Genomic DNA, 16,656 nt, shown 5'->3' with positions numbered 1-16,656 from the left:
GACCATACCTGCCCCCCAAGTCTCCCCACCACGATCACTACCCCACCTGGCCCCAGAATCCTGGCAATAAAAACAAATTTAAGAAAGCTCTGCACTCACCAGCAGTTGGGGTCACTGGGGCCTTGTGGCAGAGCCCTGCCCCGCACAGCACGGGGCAGCAGGGACTGGCCCCGGCCACGTGACACCTGCACTTGCACTGCCCCATGGCACAGGTGTGGCCCGTGTGCTGTCAGGCAGCTGGGGCTGCTCAGGCTGAGTGGTGCTAGGCCCCAGGTGACAGCATGGGGAGCCCTGCCAACCGAGGCCACACACTCACGATGGGGCAGTGGCAGTGCAGGTGCCAGGCAGCCAGAGCCAGTTCCCACTGCCCCCCGTTGTGTGGGGGGGCTCTGCCACAGGGCCCCAGCGACTCTGACAGCAGCTGCTACTGCTAGTGAGTACAGGGCTTTTTTTTTTTTTTTTTTATGGCCAGGATGCTGGGGCTGGGCAGGGCAGCTATGGGGGAGGAGAGGGATAAGGGGGCAGGTGGGAGATGGGGCCAGGGGGCCCCATGTATGCTTGTCTGGATGTGCCCTTAATGTTTATCTATGCAGTGAAATGAAGGGACGACTGCAGGGTGTGTAAATTTGCTGATCAAGTGAGGTGGAGGATGTGGGGGGGGCATCCAAGTGGCACTCAGTGATGGCACAGGGCTTCACTTTAGACACACCTGCCAAACAGGCTGGCCACCACTGACTCAATGGTTAATTTACTAGAATTAGAGCTTAAAAAAAAAAAAAGAGAGAGAGAGAGAAAACCATACTAGCTTAAGTAGCTTCTCAGATTAAATTCTTATGAAAAATATCTGTATTGTGAACACTTACCACTTCACATCATCATTGTGACCAGTGTAATGTCTCTGAAGTTGTTCTTCAACATTATACAACACAACAACTGAAGCAATGAAATATACAGTTTCACCTGTCGGAAGCAGGTACAGGTTATTGCGACAGTCCCGACCCCTATACCCGTAGCTAGCATGCTTGTTAAGATGGAAATAACACTGTTTATTAGGAATTAACAATCTGAGAAGATATCATAGAAGCATGAAAATATTGTAGACCCAACTGTACAGTAAAAGTGCTAAAATACCCCCCAATTTGCAAGTCCCTAAAAATGTGCAAGCAAGGCACACAAACAATCAAACAATGTACTGTAATAGAGACTGTTGCAGGATTTTACAGATACTTTCTTAGCTAACATTTGACATTTTTGCAAGTTTCAGGCTAGAACAATACCTGTTTTGTTTCAAGTGTGCTTCCTATTGAATAATAGTTGGGTTGGAAGAGAACTCTGGTAGGTCATTCAGTACATCCAACTACATATTAGGATTGATTGCATTATCCTTTGTTTGGGATCACTGATTCCATTACACTAGTCATTACCAAGCAGATTGGATCTCAAATTATAAAAGGTTGCATCATACATTTTAATATACTGGGTACAGCATGTAAAACACAACAGTCCAGATTTTGCTGCTAGTTTGTACTAGGAGTTCCACCCTCAACTGCCAGTATGGGAGCGATGTCTCAGAAAGGTCCCCTCCAGTATGGGAAGGGATTCCCAATTGATTACTAGAGAAAAGTTCTATGATATAAAAAGACTGAGAAATCCTATTTGACAGCATTAACAAGACCTCCATGCATTATTCACTATGGTAATGGAAGCTTGATCCTGCTCTTAAACTTTACATTGACATGACGTAGAATGGAAGGCCAACATTTTCAAACAGGTGCTTCACTGACAGGTACCTAGATAAAAGCTTTCCTCATTTACCAAAAAGGAACTGAGTACCTACAGCAACCTTTGACTTCAACAGGACTAATGGCTGCTCTGAAGTTCTGAAAAAAAACTCCAACAACCTTAAACCACTTGTATTTAGGCACCAAAATTTGGATTGAAGAATCCAACCTTTAGATCTCCAGCCAAAATTCCTTTTTGTTTGTTGCATATCCCTTGTTTCAAATCTCCCACTCACTAAAAGGGACATTTCTCTTTGACTGGCCATCACCAACCATTCCTTGTTCTCTTGAATCTCTCTGTGTTAAGTTCTCTCTCTCAGACCACCACAGAATCTCTTTCAGATCAACACCATCACTAACATATCGTCACTTTCAGTCGATACTTCTCATCTGCTCTCAATCTTCTCCAACCTTTTCCTCCTATCCACTGATACATTTGTGGATTTTCTCAATATTATACTTTCCTCCATCTTGACTCTTTTGCCTCCCCCACCCCCCACCACAAGGCCTAGCCAACTTCCGGCCCTGGCTCAGATCCAGCATCTATTTCCTCCATTCCTGTGCCAGAGTATCTGACAGACACTGTGGAGTGTCTCTGGCAGAAATCCTATGGCAGGCTGACTAACTGCAAATTTGTTTTCTCCTTCAGTTCTTCCTTATCTTCCTAGCTAAGCAATCTGCTTCTCCAACTTGAATCCCAGGACTTCAGTATCATTCACCCACCTCTACTTCACCCTCTGAAGAGGAACTTACCAATTTCTTCTAAGAGGAATTAGAAAAATGGAAGGTGGCCTTCCTTATGCTCTAGCTCATTTTCTCTTCCCCCTTTTCCTTGTACAGCCCTATCTCCCTCTTTCTCCTCTCATAGATGCAGAACTTTCTCTTCTACTTTCTTCCTCTACCCTTCAATGACCCCAGGGGTCAAACATATATTCTAATTTCCCTTGTGCCCAGTCTCCTACCTTCCTTTAACTTTTTCTTAACTTGTCACTTTCCTATGAGTCTTTCCCCTCACAATATCAGCATGTCTTGGGTCCTGAGCATGATATATTTGCTCAGGTGTAATTATCATTGGTTTTGTAGATTGGTGTAAATTACAATGGGATCTGGAGTGAAGAGATGACCAAGGTTGCTAATTTACAACAGATGCTGTGACAGCACTTCATCTCTTAATGGCAGAAGAGGAGGTCCTTTCTTCCTATCAAAAATGTCTACCCCAAAACAGCTTGGGACACATGGCACTTTCTTCCAGCTTAACTTACACTAGCATAGTTTAACCCCTGATTTTTCTTTGGTAATATTGCACTAGATTCGGGTAGGTTATACTAGTGTAGGGGTTTTCCTTGTGTGTCCACTTCTTGTTTATACCAGTGTATCATAAATCAAGCTCTTAGTTTTTTCTGCCTTTAAAAATCCATCCTGGAGCTCATTTCTCCAACTACTGTCTCATCTCACCTCTTCCTTTCATCTGTAAGATTAGTGAACACTCATTTACAACTGCTGTCTGGAGCTCCTCTCTTTAATACCATCCCAAGCCCTCTCCAATCCTACTCCAACCCCTGACATTCCACTAAAACCATTCTTGTCAGAAGTCTCCAACAACTTCCTCCTTGATATGCACATTTTTCCCTACGCAACACTTGTAACATATAGCTTTCCTACTTATTATCATATCCTACTTATTTCTTACGAAGTATTAAAACCAATGCAAGCTTCAACACTGTATTAATATCAGCCTTCACTGTCCATGTCTCAGATTTTCTACCAAGAATATTCATGCAGTCTCCCCAGCTCATTTGACAGGCTGAGTTCTCCATCAAAAGCTGAGAAGATGTCACATTCAAAGTCCTTCTCAAGCTTCAATACTGCAGTGGGTTTGATCACACATAGCACTTAGATGGATTTAAATTAAGTTTAAGCCTGAAGCAGACAAAGCAACCTGTTAAACCAGGTTAAAGTGGCCTGGAATGGTTCAAAATGTGCCTGGAAAATCAAGCGCTTTTTTGAACTGGTTACTCTAAACTGGATCAATGTTATGCATCAACACCAAACATTGTGTGACATGGGTCTAATCAGTCCTTCAGGTATCTCACAATGCATTGCTCCCTGCTATGGTACATGGACCAAACTGTACTGCTCCCTTTTTCCCCTTTTGCTGTCACTTTTTAATCAATCAGTGCCCCTATATTGTCTGGTCAGTAAAAGCCATCTAACCCCCAGCTATGCTCTCAATCCCTACTTACCCTTCACTCCACATCATACCTCCCTGACCTCTGGGAACCCAAAACTGTGAGTAGAAGGACTCCTCCACCCTCCCAGGAATCTCAAGTTAGCTGAACACACTGCAGAGCAGTCAAATACAGGCTGAACTCATGTTTAGGAGAGAAGAGAAAACAGAAAGCTGAAAACCCCTCTAGCTACAAGTCATTGAGTCCCTGGAGCCCGCAAAGTGTGGGTGGAAGTACACCCCTTCAACTTGCCCATTTCAATGTTTGCTGGGCTAAGTGCTCATTCCCATCCCTTAGTGCCAGAGCTATAGCACTTCAGTGCTTCAAAAATGACCTTTGTACCTGGAATGTTAGGACCTTTGTACCTGGAAAGATTTGTCCACCAATGCAATCCAGCACACCTGTGCAACTCGATGTGCTATCTTGACCCTGTATGCCACAACTGGTCATGGCATTATTATGCACGCTGACCTAACCTGGCACAGTGGATACTGCCATGGCACAACCCTGGGCAAGCGTGATCTGGGCTGCAGAGCCATGTCATCCAGTCTGCAAAGCTCACAATTGGTCTGGAAATCTGGTGGTGGGAGACTGGTGACACAGCATTGCTGTGCACCACTGGTCTAACAGCAATACAAGCAAGTGAAAACCGTTGTACTAAATCTGTCATTGGGAAAAAGAGAGGAGAATTGGGAACATTTACATTTCAAAACCATAGGCAGTTCTATTTATATAATTTTGAAAAAGGCTATATGTGGTCTGCGTTATTTTTTCAAAGACAAGGCAAACACAAAGTTTTATTGTTGTGATAAAAGCCTCTTCTTAAAAAGACAGGTTTTACAAAGAACAAATCTTAGTCCAACGATTACACAGATTTCAAGATAAACAAATCTTTTTATCCTTATGTTTTATCCAGGACAAAACATATACCAGAATCATACAAATGCCAAATTGTTGCTGCTGCTTCTCCAGTAAACTTCTGTACGCTGTATTTAAAATAGGAAGGGCCTAGGGAAAATGTGTCTTATAAAAAATAAAGATCCTTGGCCTCCCAAGACTCATCTTGTAAATTATGGGATTCTTGTCTCCTTCTCCCCGCACCCCAAAGTCAAGATTATATATAATTGCATTTAGCACTCACTGAGGTTATTGGCAACTGCTTATTTGTCAGTGCTTCTGAAAGATAAAGCAACGTATAGTAACTAAAAGTAGTTTAAAAAATGTAACTTTAGGCTCCAATCTTTTCTTTAAAGATAGATCTTCATTTCTATCATCGTAAGTATTTTCTAAATTACAGGAATATGACTCTTAATGTTATCCTTTTACTGTAATTAATTACAGCACTCTTCAAGGAGACAATGCTATGCATTTTTTAAAAATACAGTATGAAAAACTACAATATTACCGATATGCATCAGAAAAGATTTTGTGTATGACAGAATTAGTAATCACAGTTCATTACAACACTCCTAATTAAACTTACAATAATTAACATGCTTAAAACATAACCTTCAGGCAACATTTAAGCAAAATCTCCTTGAGTTGCTCTACTATTTTGCATAAAGTCTGAAGCAGCAACCTCAACACCTATTTGAGGTGAAGACTTCATGAATGAAACTCATTCAATAACATGACTAACTTTACTAAATACATTTCAGAACTAAATTTTAATGCAAATCATTACAAAACTAATGATTTCTATTAATGCTCTAACATGAAAAGGATACACCCATTCCAGTTTAAGCCTCTTGGCTGGTAGTTCTACTTTTGCTTCCAAATTGTAAGATTCCACTTGATCTTTGGGCATGTACATGGTAACAGGACGTCCACGAAGAAACATTTTTACATATCCTTCCTCTATAAAAGATCAGAAAAGTTTAGAGTTACATATACACACAACAGTGTATAATTCTAGAGTTGTTTCATCCCCTCCTAATTTCCATTTCAATTAACAATAATTTTCCATAATAAGCCATTTCAAACTTATAAAATATGAAGATTTTTTGGGTTTTTTTAATTACAAATCAATACTGGAAGGAGATTATGAAAAAAGTACATAAATTCCTTCTTTCCTTTAAATATTTTTAGACAAGCAGCAAACTAGAATCAGATTATGCAATGCAGAACCAGAAAAAATAAAAGGATTAAGTCTGAAACTAGTGATTTCTAGGGAAACTACTAATATATATGCACATCTTTTATAGCAAAACTTAGGAAAAACCACAAATGTAAAAATTACAATTAACGCAGAAATGACACTTAATATTCTTTTATTTATTTTTAAGGATATTTACATTTGAGCATCTAAAATACTTTTTAACACTTAATTGTATTCTCTGCATCTCAGTGTAAAGATATACTTTACACTTGATACAATGTTAAAGATACATTATGTATAAAGAACACAAACAATTAGTAAAAGGAATCATGCTGATGTACATGCAGAAAAGATAAATGTTTAAAGAAGTGCTAAAACACTGAAAACAGAATGACAATAATGACAACACATCATAAAAAGAAAAGAGGGGCGTACACGGAAGGAGCTACAAATTGAACTTTGCTGACCAAAGTGAACATTTCTACGAGAAAATGCTGTAGTGAGTGGTTTTCTATTTAATATGTCTGGGAATAGCAGCATGAATTAATAACAGATTTGAAAATACTGACTTGGGGACTTCATGGGGCTTATAAAACTAGGAGATCTAGGAAATGGCATGAAGGTCTGACTAGGACTTTTAGAAACTGGCAAGGCCAAAGACAGTGTCCTGTGAACTTCTGGTGAAGTTTGTCCAGATTCAGAACTTGCTGGCTCCTCCTGCTCCATCAGCAGATCAAGAGATTCAGCCTTGTTTTCATGTGAATCAAGCAGTTTTGGAGTCAGTGACATCTGTAGAGTTACTAGACAGAATAATCACAGGCACAGAAAATGGGAGGGCAGAAGTAACAAAATTATGTAAATAAAACTTACAAGGTCTGTTAAACTAAAGATTTTAAAGCTTCGTTACGTACATGCCATTATTATTTTAATTAAAAAAAAACCTGAAGCATTTTTAGTGGGACTACAAGCACACATTATAATTCCCTGCCTCACCCACAGTTGAAATTCATTGAGCAAATAAATGTAAAAGACCTGAAGTATCATTTTGTTACTGTATGATAGAAACATATGTACCGTTGCTTTTTAGACTGTAATTCATTTGATGCAAGAACATACTTATGTGTGGTAGCATGATGTTATATATAAATAGGGCATTTATATAAAAATAACTAATTTTAAATTCAAAATCCTAAGTGAAAAAAACAGAAAATTTAATGTTGAAAATGGATACAATTAAAATCTTAACAGATTATAGAATTCAAGATGCATGATAATACTGTAGGCATGTTTGGATACTTATAAATACATTCAATTTCTATTGCTTTATATAGAACTAAATTACCTTTTTATACAGAAAAATCATGGATTATATGTATTATCATGTAATACCTCTATGATTAGGCTGAGATCAGCTGCACTAATGCTGGGGCATGGAGTCAGTCACATTTGGAAAGCTAACAGATTTTTAACAATGTCAACTCTAATCATGACTGTTAAAGATGGGAGCTGGGGAAGTTTAATCATCAGAGAACTGCTTTGGTCACTTGAAATGTAGTAATCACAATGACAGAAGTTACTAAAGCATAAAAACTACCCCACATCCTTTCCCCTTACTTTCTCATACCAAATGTATAAAACAGGAGATCACTTTGAATACACAGGTATAAACAAAGAAAGTAATTGGAGGACTATAAAAATGAATCAACGGCCAAATTTTTAAGTAGCTTATTATGGTTGTTACTGCTAATACCATTATCATTATTGTTACTGTTATTTGTACCTGCAACATTGTCAGGTGCAAAATAAACTGTGGCTGTAAAGGATAGCAAAGGACAGCATTTACTGCATTTAAGAAGGTCAGATGACTAAATGTTAGTTGGATCTGCAATTGAGTCCTCCACTGATTGTAAGCATAAAATTTCATCATGGGGTTGAAGCTCTTTCAAAAATTTGGCCTCATGGCAAAATAAGTCAATTTTTATAAGAATTTATTGTTATTAGATGCAAAGGTAAAAAATGTTGATTAGTGAAAACATTATTAGGAATAAATGCTTTCTAAAATCCACAGCAAGATCCATGATTATACCACAAACAACAAACATGCATCAAATGTGTGACTGTACAATTTAGCTATGGTTTAAAAATATATACATTATTAAACATATTATCATACTGAGCAAAAAGCATTTAAAATTAGTAAGATATCTAGCTCTATTTACTGATAATTCAGCTACATCTACAATCTACCGTGGAAGATACAGCAAGGGACAACCAATGCTTCTATAAACATACTCAGGCTTATAGCAAAGCAGCCAATAAAGGGTCAGGTTCTATATCAAAGGACATTTTAGCAGAGTGCAGAAAACCATTTCAAACACAGTGAAACATTCATGTGTTTCCATATAGCTCTCTCAACACAGAATTTAAAAAAAATTCTCCCAAAGTCAACAAAAATCTCAATTATAACCCATTGTTACTATGAAAGTGCATCCAGGGGTTATAATTCTAATAGATATTACATTACTATTTTGACTTAAAAGATAAAGAAGTTTAGCAGTATAAAAATCATATAAAGGTACTACGATGGCTGTACAAACATACAGCTTCTGTCACCTGGTAATGATTTTGCTTAGAGAGCTATGAGGTCTTGGAAGTGAAGCCTACCTTTGCAGTGCGTCACACGGCGCTTCCCTTGTGATTACAGAGACAGAGACAGAAGTGCTAGATGAAGATGTGTTTGCGTACAGCAGGCTCACCTAAGACCTTTCTCTACTGGTTGTTCAGAAGTACTCTCTGCTAGATGCTAACCTACTCCTTGGCAAAACATTAACCCACGGTCTGTTCAAATCTGTGCAAGTGCATTCAAAGTTCTGTTCTTCTTGCTGACAGCACCAGATTTAGAACAATTTTACTATTTGAAAAACTGTTAAACTTCACTATGAAATTGCATGCTAAAAATAAAGTCAATTTTTAGGAATACTAATTTTGCCTGAATTAGAGCATGGTCATGATCACAGAGGCTAAATAACTAATTTGCATCTCAGCTGGAATCTCACTGAAAAACTTTTTAACAAAGATTATTCATGTCAAATGTTTTTGTTAATAGAAAAGCAAAAGAAAAAAAATACGAGAGAAAAATTCAGTTTAGTTGCTCAGAAGCTACTTTCTTCTGCTACAGCACAAGTTTCCATGAAAAAGGCTTGAGCTGTGATCCAGTGAAGTAATTAAACACATACTTAAAATAAGCTCTACTTATCTCAATATGTAAGTGCTTATCCTTAAGCATGGGCCTATTTTCTTGGGACTTTGATTAACAACCCAAGAAAAAGAAACCTGCCTTTTTCCGGTTTAATGTATAATAATAGCCAAAAATATCTGCAAAAAGTGACACTTACTGTGAACAAATCTGTTGTCAGCAAATCAGTTATATTTGCTTATTTTATCAAAAAGTAAGATTGTATTGATATTTTGATTGGCTCTGCACAGGAAACATAGACAAGGGAAGTAATCTGCATTCTATTATGTCTCATATGAAAAAAGGATCATTTGTAATATTTCTGAAGTGCAAATGGTAATGTCAAAGTCTGTCTTCATTTACACTGAGGATTCAGAACTGACAACAATGCACAAGAAAGAAAGTAAGAATACAGCTTGACGGGTCAAAAGACAAGTTTTTTAGAATCACAATTAAAAAAACACACCTGCTTTTTTGTCAGTTGGCTAATGTGGTCAGAAAAGCGTTGAGACAGATGTGAAATCTCTTAATACCATTTGCTCAGTCATAGTCGTGTATGAAAATCACCCTTAAAATCTCATCACTACCAAGCACCATAGTTTGGATTTTCATGCAACTCTTTAATCCATAAAAATATTAATTCTGTTTTGCAGATTAGCACCACTACTGGATAAGATGATTATTATCCATTGCCTTTTAATTCTTTAGCCTTTGGTCAACAGTTTCCAGTTGGAAGTTAAACTCATTTGGACATTAAAACTGGTGCTGCTTACAGACGTGGAAAAAAAAAAAAAACCCAAAAAACAGTGCTTTACTTTCAACTTGGTGTGCCCCAGAACTGAACACAGCTCATGCCCAGAAGAAGCATCACCTTAGTCGGACCCAGACTGCCCAACATCTGTATAGACTTGGCACTTCAGCAGGATTTTTTGGCACTTTTATTTAATAGCTGATTGAATCTGTACAGACAGACACTGGGGTGGTGGGTCAAACTAATGCACTTCCTCTTTTGGTAAAGCACTGTTTTTGTTTTATCACATTTGTCATAATGACTAACTCATTGTAAAGAAGGCCACCAGTGCCTGCAGGTGAAAGGCTTTTGTTCTTAACATCAGTACCCTGAGACATCCATAACTCACTGGAAGTTATAAATGTTGATATTGAGAAAATGAAACGAGAACCTACCTGCACTGAACATTGGTTCCTTCGGTTTGCTGTAAAAACAATCAAGAATCTTCTTTTAAAGTCTGTCATGCATATAAAATGCTTCATATGTGAAGTAACAATTTGTATAAAAAGGAAATATAACATTGGACATAAAATGCACTCCTGGAGTATCCTCTTGACACAGATACTAAAAGTGTTTTCACATTCTGCCATTTTCATATCCCTGGAATCACATTCCCTTTCCTAAGAGGTGTCAATTTTTTTCTCTGAATATCTAGTACAACTATGGGGAAGGCTAGAAAATCCAGCAGCAGTGAACCCAGTAAAGTTACAAGGGGCTAGCAGTTTGCAGGTCGTGCCTGACTTACTGCCCTCCTCTCCGTTCCTCCCTCCCCAGGTGGTGGTGGCCTCTTGTCCTGTAACAGGCTTTACTCAATGATATGCTGTGGGTTCACCATAGCGAATGCTTCGTGCATGATCTGGGGCCCTGAGGCAGGGCTGCCCACCCTGCTCACTGCTGTGAGCAGTCCTACCCTGCTCCCTCTCACCCCCTCTACCATTCCCCTCACCCTCCCTGCCATGTTCCCAGACTGCAGGGCTTCTCTGCTTGCTGGTAAGTTTTTTGGTTGGGCGGGGAGGAGGGGGCATGTAGCGAGCCTGCCAATAGTGCAGAGCGCATGCTCTTCACAGAGCCCATGATGATGCTATGATTTCAATAGGTCCCTACTTATAGTAAATGATTTTCAAATTACTCCTCAGCTCCGGGCTTGGAACAAGTCTAGTGCCTAGTATCAAGACCTTTAAAAAAATTATTAAGCACTGTAATGATACAGTTATAAAATCGTCTTTATAAAATCTGGACGGTTTAAAAGAGACAAGGTTGCATTGTGCATATACCCCTGCTACAACACTTAAAGGTCACATGTTCCAAGACAGAGTCAACTTTTCAGAATGGCCAAACCTGTTGCAAAATATCAGTTTGCGAAATCCCACTTTGCTTTCAAGAATATAATCATCAAAGAAAACACTGCCACTGGCTTTGTATGGCTGACGTACTTTTTGGTTCATGTAAACAATTCACTATATCCTCCCTCATGGTATTTTCATTTTTTCCCCAAAGACTTCCTCAGATAATTTATTATGTTTCATACAAAAAGCTTCAGAAACTTTGAGTTATAGCTGTGTGACTTCATAGCCCCAAACTAAAGTCTTAAAGCAAGGAAATAAGCAATCAAGTCATTCAACACCCTATCCACAAACATTTCAGCACCTCTCAATGCACTGCACCTCCCACCCTTATCTCTCCAGGGAGGATGCCAAGGCAGTGAATGAATGTGGAGGCAAGAGGATTTCTGTGGGTAGGTGCTGAATAGGGCCTGGATCCATATAGTGAGCTGGATGGGTGAGTAATGCAGTGACTATACATATAGCTTCATTAATGTATGAAAGGCTTCAGCAACATTAGACTGATACATGATCCTTCTCACTATTAATGCCTGAATGATGACAACATCTGCAAGATAGAGATGTTGCCCTTTCCCCCCACCTTTTTAACAGATGTGGAACTGGGGCACAGAGAAATTAAGTGTTATCACTAAAGTCACAGACAAAACGTGTGACAAATGCTGGAAGGAAGGAAGGAAATCAGCTGTCCTGAATTTCAGGCCAGTGACTTACTCAAGACCACTCTGCATGGGGAGATGACTCCTAACTATTGTGTTGAACAGACATAGCAGTTGTGCTTCAAGAACAGGTAAAGGTGTTGGGCTCCCCTATATTCCAGCTCTCTACAGCTCTTCAACATAACTCAAGTTCCTGCAAAACCTGTCTCCAAAGCCCTGTTTAACTATTCTTCTTCCACAAATGCCTCAGTAAGCCTGCCTGTCTCCCTCATGTTCTTCAGCACTCAGACCCCATTTCTCTCCCAGACTCTACCTCTAAACCAGGAGGGTATGGAGAGCCATATCAAAAAACATAAGGAGCTGAAAGATCACAGCTGTTCTGTCACCTACTTTTCCACGGATACTTTTGAATAAAGGGAATGGCATTGCTTAATTTAAAAAATGACTTTTGTCTAAACAAGGGATGGGCAATTCTTTTGGGCAGGCAGCTGCTTACTGAGTTTTGGCAAGCCATCAAGGGCCACATGACAGGCAGCCAGGGGCAGATAAATATTAATTTTCTAAATTTTTTAGGGGCCCCACAGGCCGGATAGAATGGCCCAGCAGGCCACATCTGGCCCACATTTTGCCCGCCCCAGTCTAAACCATTATCAGAATGTGTGGAAAAAAATCTATTTATTTAGAGCAGGAGTGTCAAACTCAGTCCCCAGCTCAGACTGGACCTAGACTGTGGGGCTCCTCACCAAAAAGATCCAGACCTGGTGGGGGTTAATGCAGCTGTTGCTCACCACCTGCTGCCAATACAGGTTTCCAACAAGGCTCCATACCAAGAAGTTCAGCAACAGACCCCATACCTGCTTGCCGTACCCTTCATTCCTGGCCTCTCCAGGAGCCTTGCTGGCCAGGAGAAACTGCTACATGGGCTGGTTCCAACCCAATGGCCCTATCTTTGATACCCTTTATCTAGAAGGATCCAATGGAATAAGGATGAACAGGACAAAGTTCCAAAAGTGAATTTAAATATCTCCTCTACAAAAGTTAGTAACTATTTTATTTAGAAACTTATGGAAACCTCAATTGTTCTATGAAGTTTGCCAAAAAAGCCTAGAAAGTAAAATCAGTCTTAAATGGGTAAATGAGTATATTAATTAAGTACACATCTCACCACAGTTTAAACTACTGTATTGTTACCAATGCCCCTATTACTAATGTGAACTGCTATTTCAGTAATATGCTAACACTTCAGGAGAATCCACATATGATACCCTAGCCAAGTAACTGCATTATCAAAGGAGAAAAGTCATGAAAAGCAGCACACCAGCATCTAACAGGATATTGGAAAAAAGGATTCATATCTATGAACCTTTCTATCATCTTGAGAATTTCACATTGCTTATAGCTTCAAATACAAAAAGCCAAACAATCTGTAACCTCTTAATTCGAAAACGTATTTGGATACAGAGCATTTTAAAACACTCTTGTGAAACATTAAAAAAACCAAACCCCAATCTTCCACCAGCTACTTGCTTAAAGCTTCCTTACCAGAGTAATTATTAGGGAGGAGGAAAGTAAGGAAGTATCTCATACCTCTCGCTGTTCTTTTTACCACTAGAAGAACTGCTAGTGGATCCAGTGCGATTGCGACTGCCTTTGGAATCTCCATAGCTTTCCCTTCGACCTCCTGGGGATACACGTTCAGCTGAACTGGTTCTCTTAACAGTACTAAGAGAAAAGACAGTAAGTTACACAGTAGTGCATATAAAGAGATTTTTTAATACAAAAAACAATTTTTACAAACTGTCCTAGAATATTTTGCTGCACTTATTTCTAGGATCACATCTATTTAACAAATAAAAATATTTTTTGATGTATAGCAATTTATTCAGCAGCTACAACACAGCACAGTGCTGGGTATTTGTGCAGTGATTCCCAACCCAGGGTTGCAGGGGGCCCTCAGGAGGGTCGTGAAGTGTTCAAGAAGAGCACTTCTGGGTTTGCCACCAGTGCTTCCATGCATAGCACTTCCAGGTTCACCACTGAGCATGGTGCAGGCATGTGGAGGACCCTCCCCCACTCCAAAAAGGTTGGGAACCTCTGATCTAGTGCAACAGAAAACTGCATGTTTAGATTTTGGGATTTTTTGCTCTACAAAGTGTGCTATGCTGGCATCACTGAGAACAGCTAGAATATTCATAGCTCAGGTAATACAATCTACTACTGAAGCAGAGTACCTGAGGGAGGTCACATTTGACATTTTGTACATTATTACAACCTACAAACACCTTAAAAATGGTATGAGAGATTTGAAAAGAAAGTAACAGCTTTCATTCCCAAACAGATTATATATAATATTAGAAGTAGGTCAAATTTTGACAACTAAAAAGCTGTGTCTTTACAAATCCATTCAGCCTTTACTTCAGTATTGAATTGTCATTGGTAATCCCATCACCTCTCATTGATGAATCTTGAGGTGACTTAAGAGGCCAATCCTTGAGCCACCAATTTGTCCACAGAAATTGCAGGCCTTTCCACAGGGAAGAGTAGGCTGCAGGTCAAGATTGCTGTTCTTTTACTTCCTCTGTTCTATCTTCTCTGCTTAGAGGACAAAGCACTTTACTGCAAAGCGGGCAGCCACTTTGGTTGTAGCACCATCCAAAACAGTTAGCAGCCAGCTCCTCCCAATTCTTGATTGTCTGTTTTCTTGAGAAATACTTTCAATGTGTCCTTGTTGTATTTCCTCTGGCCACAACTAAACTGGGAGTAGAGCACTTGTTTCAGGAGTCAAGAGTTGGGCGTCTCCATGCAATCTCTGGTCCAGTGAATCTGATGCTTGAGGATCACAAGCTCAATGATGCTAACTAGCTTCAGCAAGGATGCTGGTGTCTGTGTTGTGATCTTCTCATTTGATGCATAGGATTTTCTACAGGCATCACTGATGATACCTCTCCAGGCCCATGCGATAAAAAACAGTAGGTTACCCACATTTCACATTCATAGAGGAGAGGAGATGGTGACTGTGTTTTAGACCTGGATCCAGGTGTCTTTCCAGAGATCATGATCAATAAAAACATGCTGAAGCGATTTCTTAAAGGAGGTGCTTGGGCACTGGATCTTGTGCTGGATCTCATCAACGTTCACTCTCTGGGAAAGGTAAGGGAAGTGCTTGATGACTTCAAGGGTCTTCCCCTTGATGGTAATTTGAGGAAGGGAGTTGCATTCATGGCTTGGATCAGGCTGATAGAGCACTTCAGTCTTCTCAATGTTGAGCAAGAGACCCCAAGTTTGGTAGGCTTCTTCAAAGAGATCCAACATGCTTTAGGGGTTTTTTCTCAGTGTGGGCAAAGATGGTGGAGTCATCAGCATACTGAAGGTTATGGGTGGTTGTTTTGAATATTTTAGTCTTCAAGGAAAAATGGCTCAGGTTGAAAAGCTCTCCAGCCATTTGGTATTCAGTGTCAGTTCTGGAAGGGAGGTAGTCCTTAGCAAGAACCAGAATCGGGGCAATGAAGCATCCTTGCTTGACCCCAGTTTGGATGACAAATGGACCTATCTGTGATCCACTACAAAGAACAGTGGCAACTGTCTGGTCACAGAGGAGCCTCAGCATCTCGACGTATTTTTCAGGGCATTCAAATCTGGCCACTACTTTCCACAAGTTTTTGTGACTGATGGAGTCAACAGCCTTGGCAAGAAAGGAGGGTTCTATAGAAAGGAGGGTAATATCTTGATAGGAGTTATCTCCTTTCTTAAAGACAGCCACGATATTCATGTTCTTCAGGTCCCCAGAGATTCCTTGTTGTTCCAAATTCAGAGAATAAATCTGTAGAGTCTCAGTATCAATTTCTTACCACCAGCCTTGAAGATTTCAGCAAGTATGCCATCCAGTCCAGTAGCCTTATTGTTCTTGGTTTCCTAGACAGCACACCAGACGTCCTTGTTAAGATCATGTGGTTATTTCAGCACACCAGCTTCCTTATGATGCATGAAGTCAAGCATGGGCTTTTATCACAGGAAACACAACTCTCCCATGCCAACACTCAAAAGCCGCACAGTGATGGACTAGTGGTGATGGAGACAGGACCAGTGAATCTGGCAATTTTCAGCCACAAATATGCATGCAGAAAGAGGTAGCTTGATGGTTGTCCTGCACCTAGGTTGACACAGGGGTGCTATTCAGCAGCTGATACCATGAGTGAGCAGTCCTATTTAAGATCTCCTATGCTCACCTTACATGGGAAGGCGACTAGAAAAAGTGCCCTAAAACTGGGCTGTCTTATCTGCTCCTGGCTGGATGACCGCATCCAGTGGGATCATTTTCTCTGCAGTTGAAAACATCATAAAAAGACAATGACTTCTGTAACAAGGAATGTTCAGACCTTGTTGAATAAACAAGATCATGAATGACTGGCAAGAATAACTGCTATAGTCTCTAGGGTTCCAGTGAGATGCATCGAAATCACAGCTCTGACTGAAACAAGACAACCAGACAAGCGCCAGCTGAGGGAAGAGTATGAAGGCCATGCCT

General features: G+C 39.9%; 1 protein-coding gene across 6 annotated transcripts in view; it reads right to left on the bottom strand.

Annotated features, from left to right (window-relative positions):
* EML1 (EMAP like 1) overlaps positions 1–16,656 on the bottom strand; it is a 338,018-nt gene that overhangs the window by 191,176 nt on the left and 130,186 nt on the right. For all 6 annotated transcript variants that reach the window (XM_090034008.1, XM_090034006.1, XM_090034003.1 and 3 more), the window contains 4 exons: positions 13,719–13,853; positions 10,528–10,556; positions 5,737–5,866; positions 864–1,013 (listed from right to left, as the gene is read on the bottom strand). In XM_090034008.1, coding sequence (XP_089890134.1) covers positions 864–1,013; positions 5,737–5,866; positions 10,528–10,556; positions 13,719–13,853 — 444 coding nt within the window. The remainder of the gene's footprint in view (positions 1–863; positions 1,014–5,736; positions 5,867–10,527; positions 10,557–13,718; positions 13,854–16,656) is intronic.

Source organism: Crocodylus siamensis, chromosome 2 (assembly GCF_052110815.1).
Source record: "Crocodylus siamensis isolate JL-2025a chromosome 2, ASM5211081v1, whole genome shotgun sequence".
Taxonomy (NCBI): Eukaryota; Metazoa; Chordata; order Crocodylia; family Crocodylidae; genus Crocodylus; species Crocodylus siamensis.
This window is presented reverse-complemented; position numbering and strand designations above follow the sequence as displayed.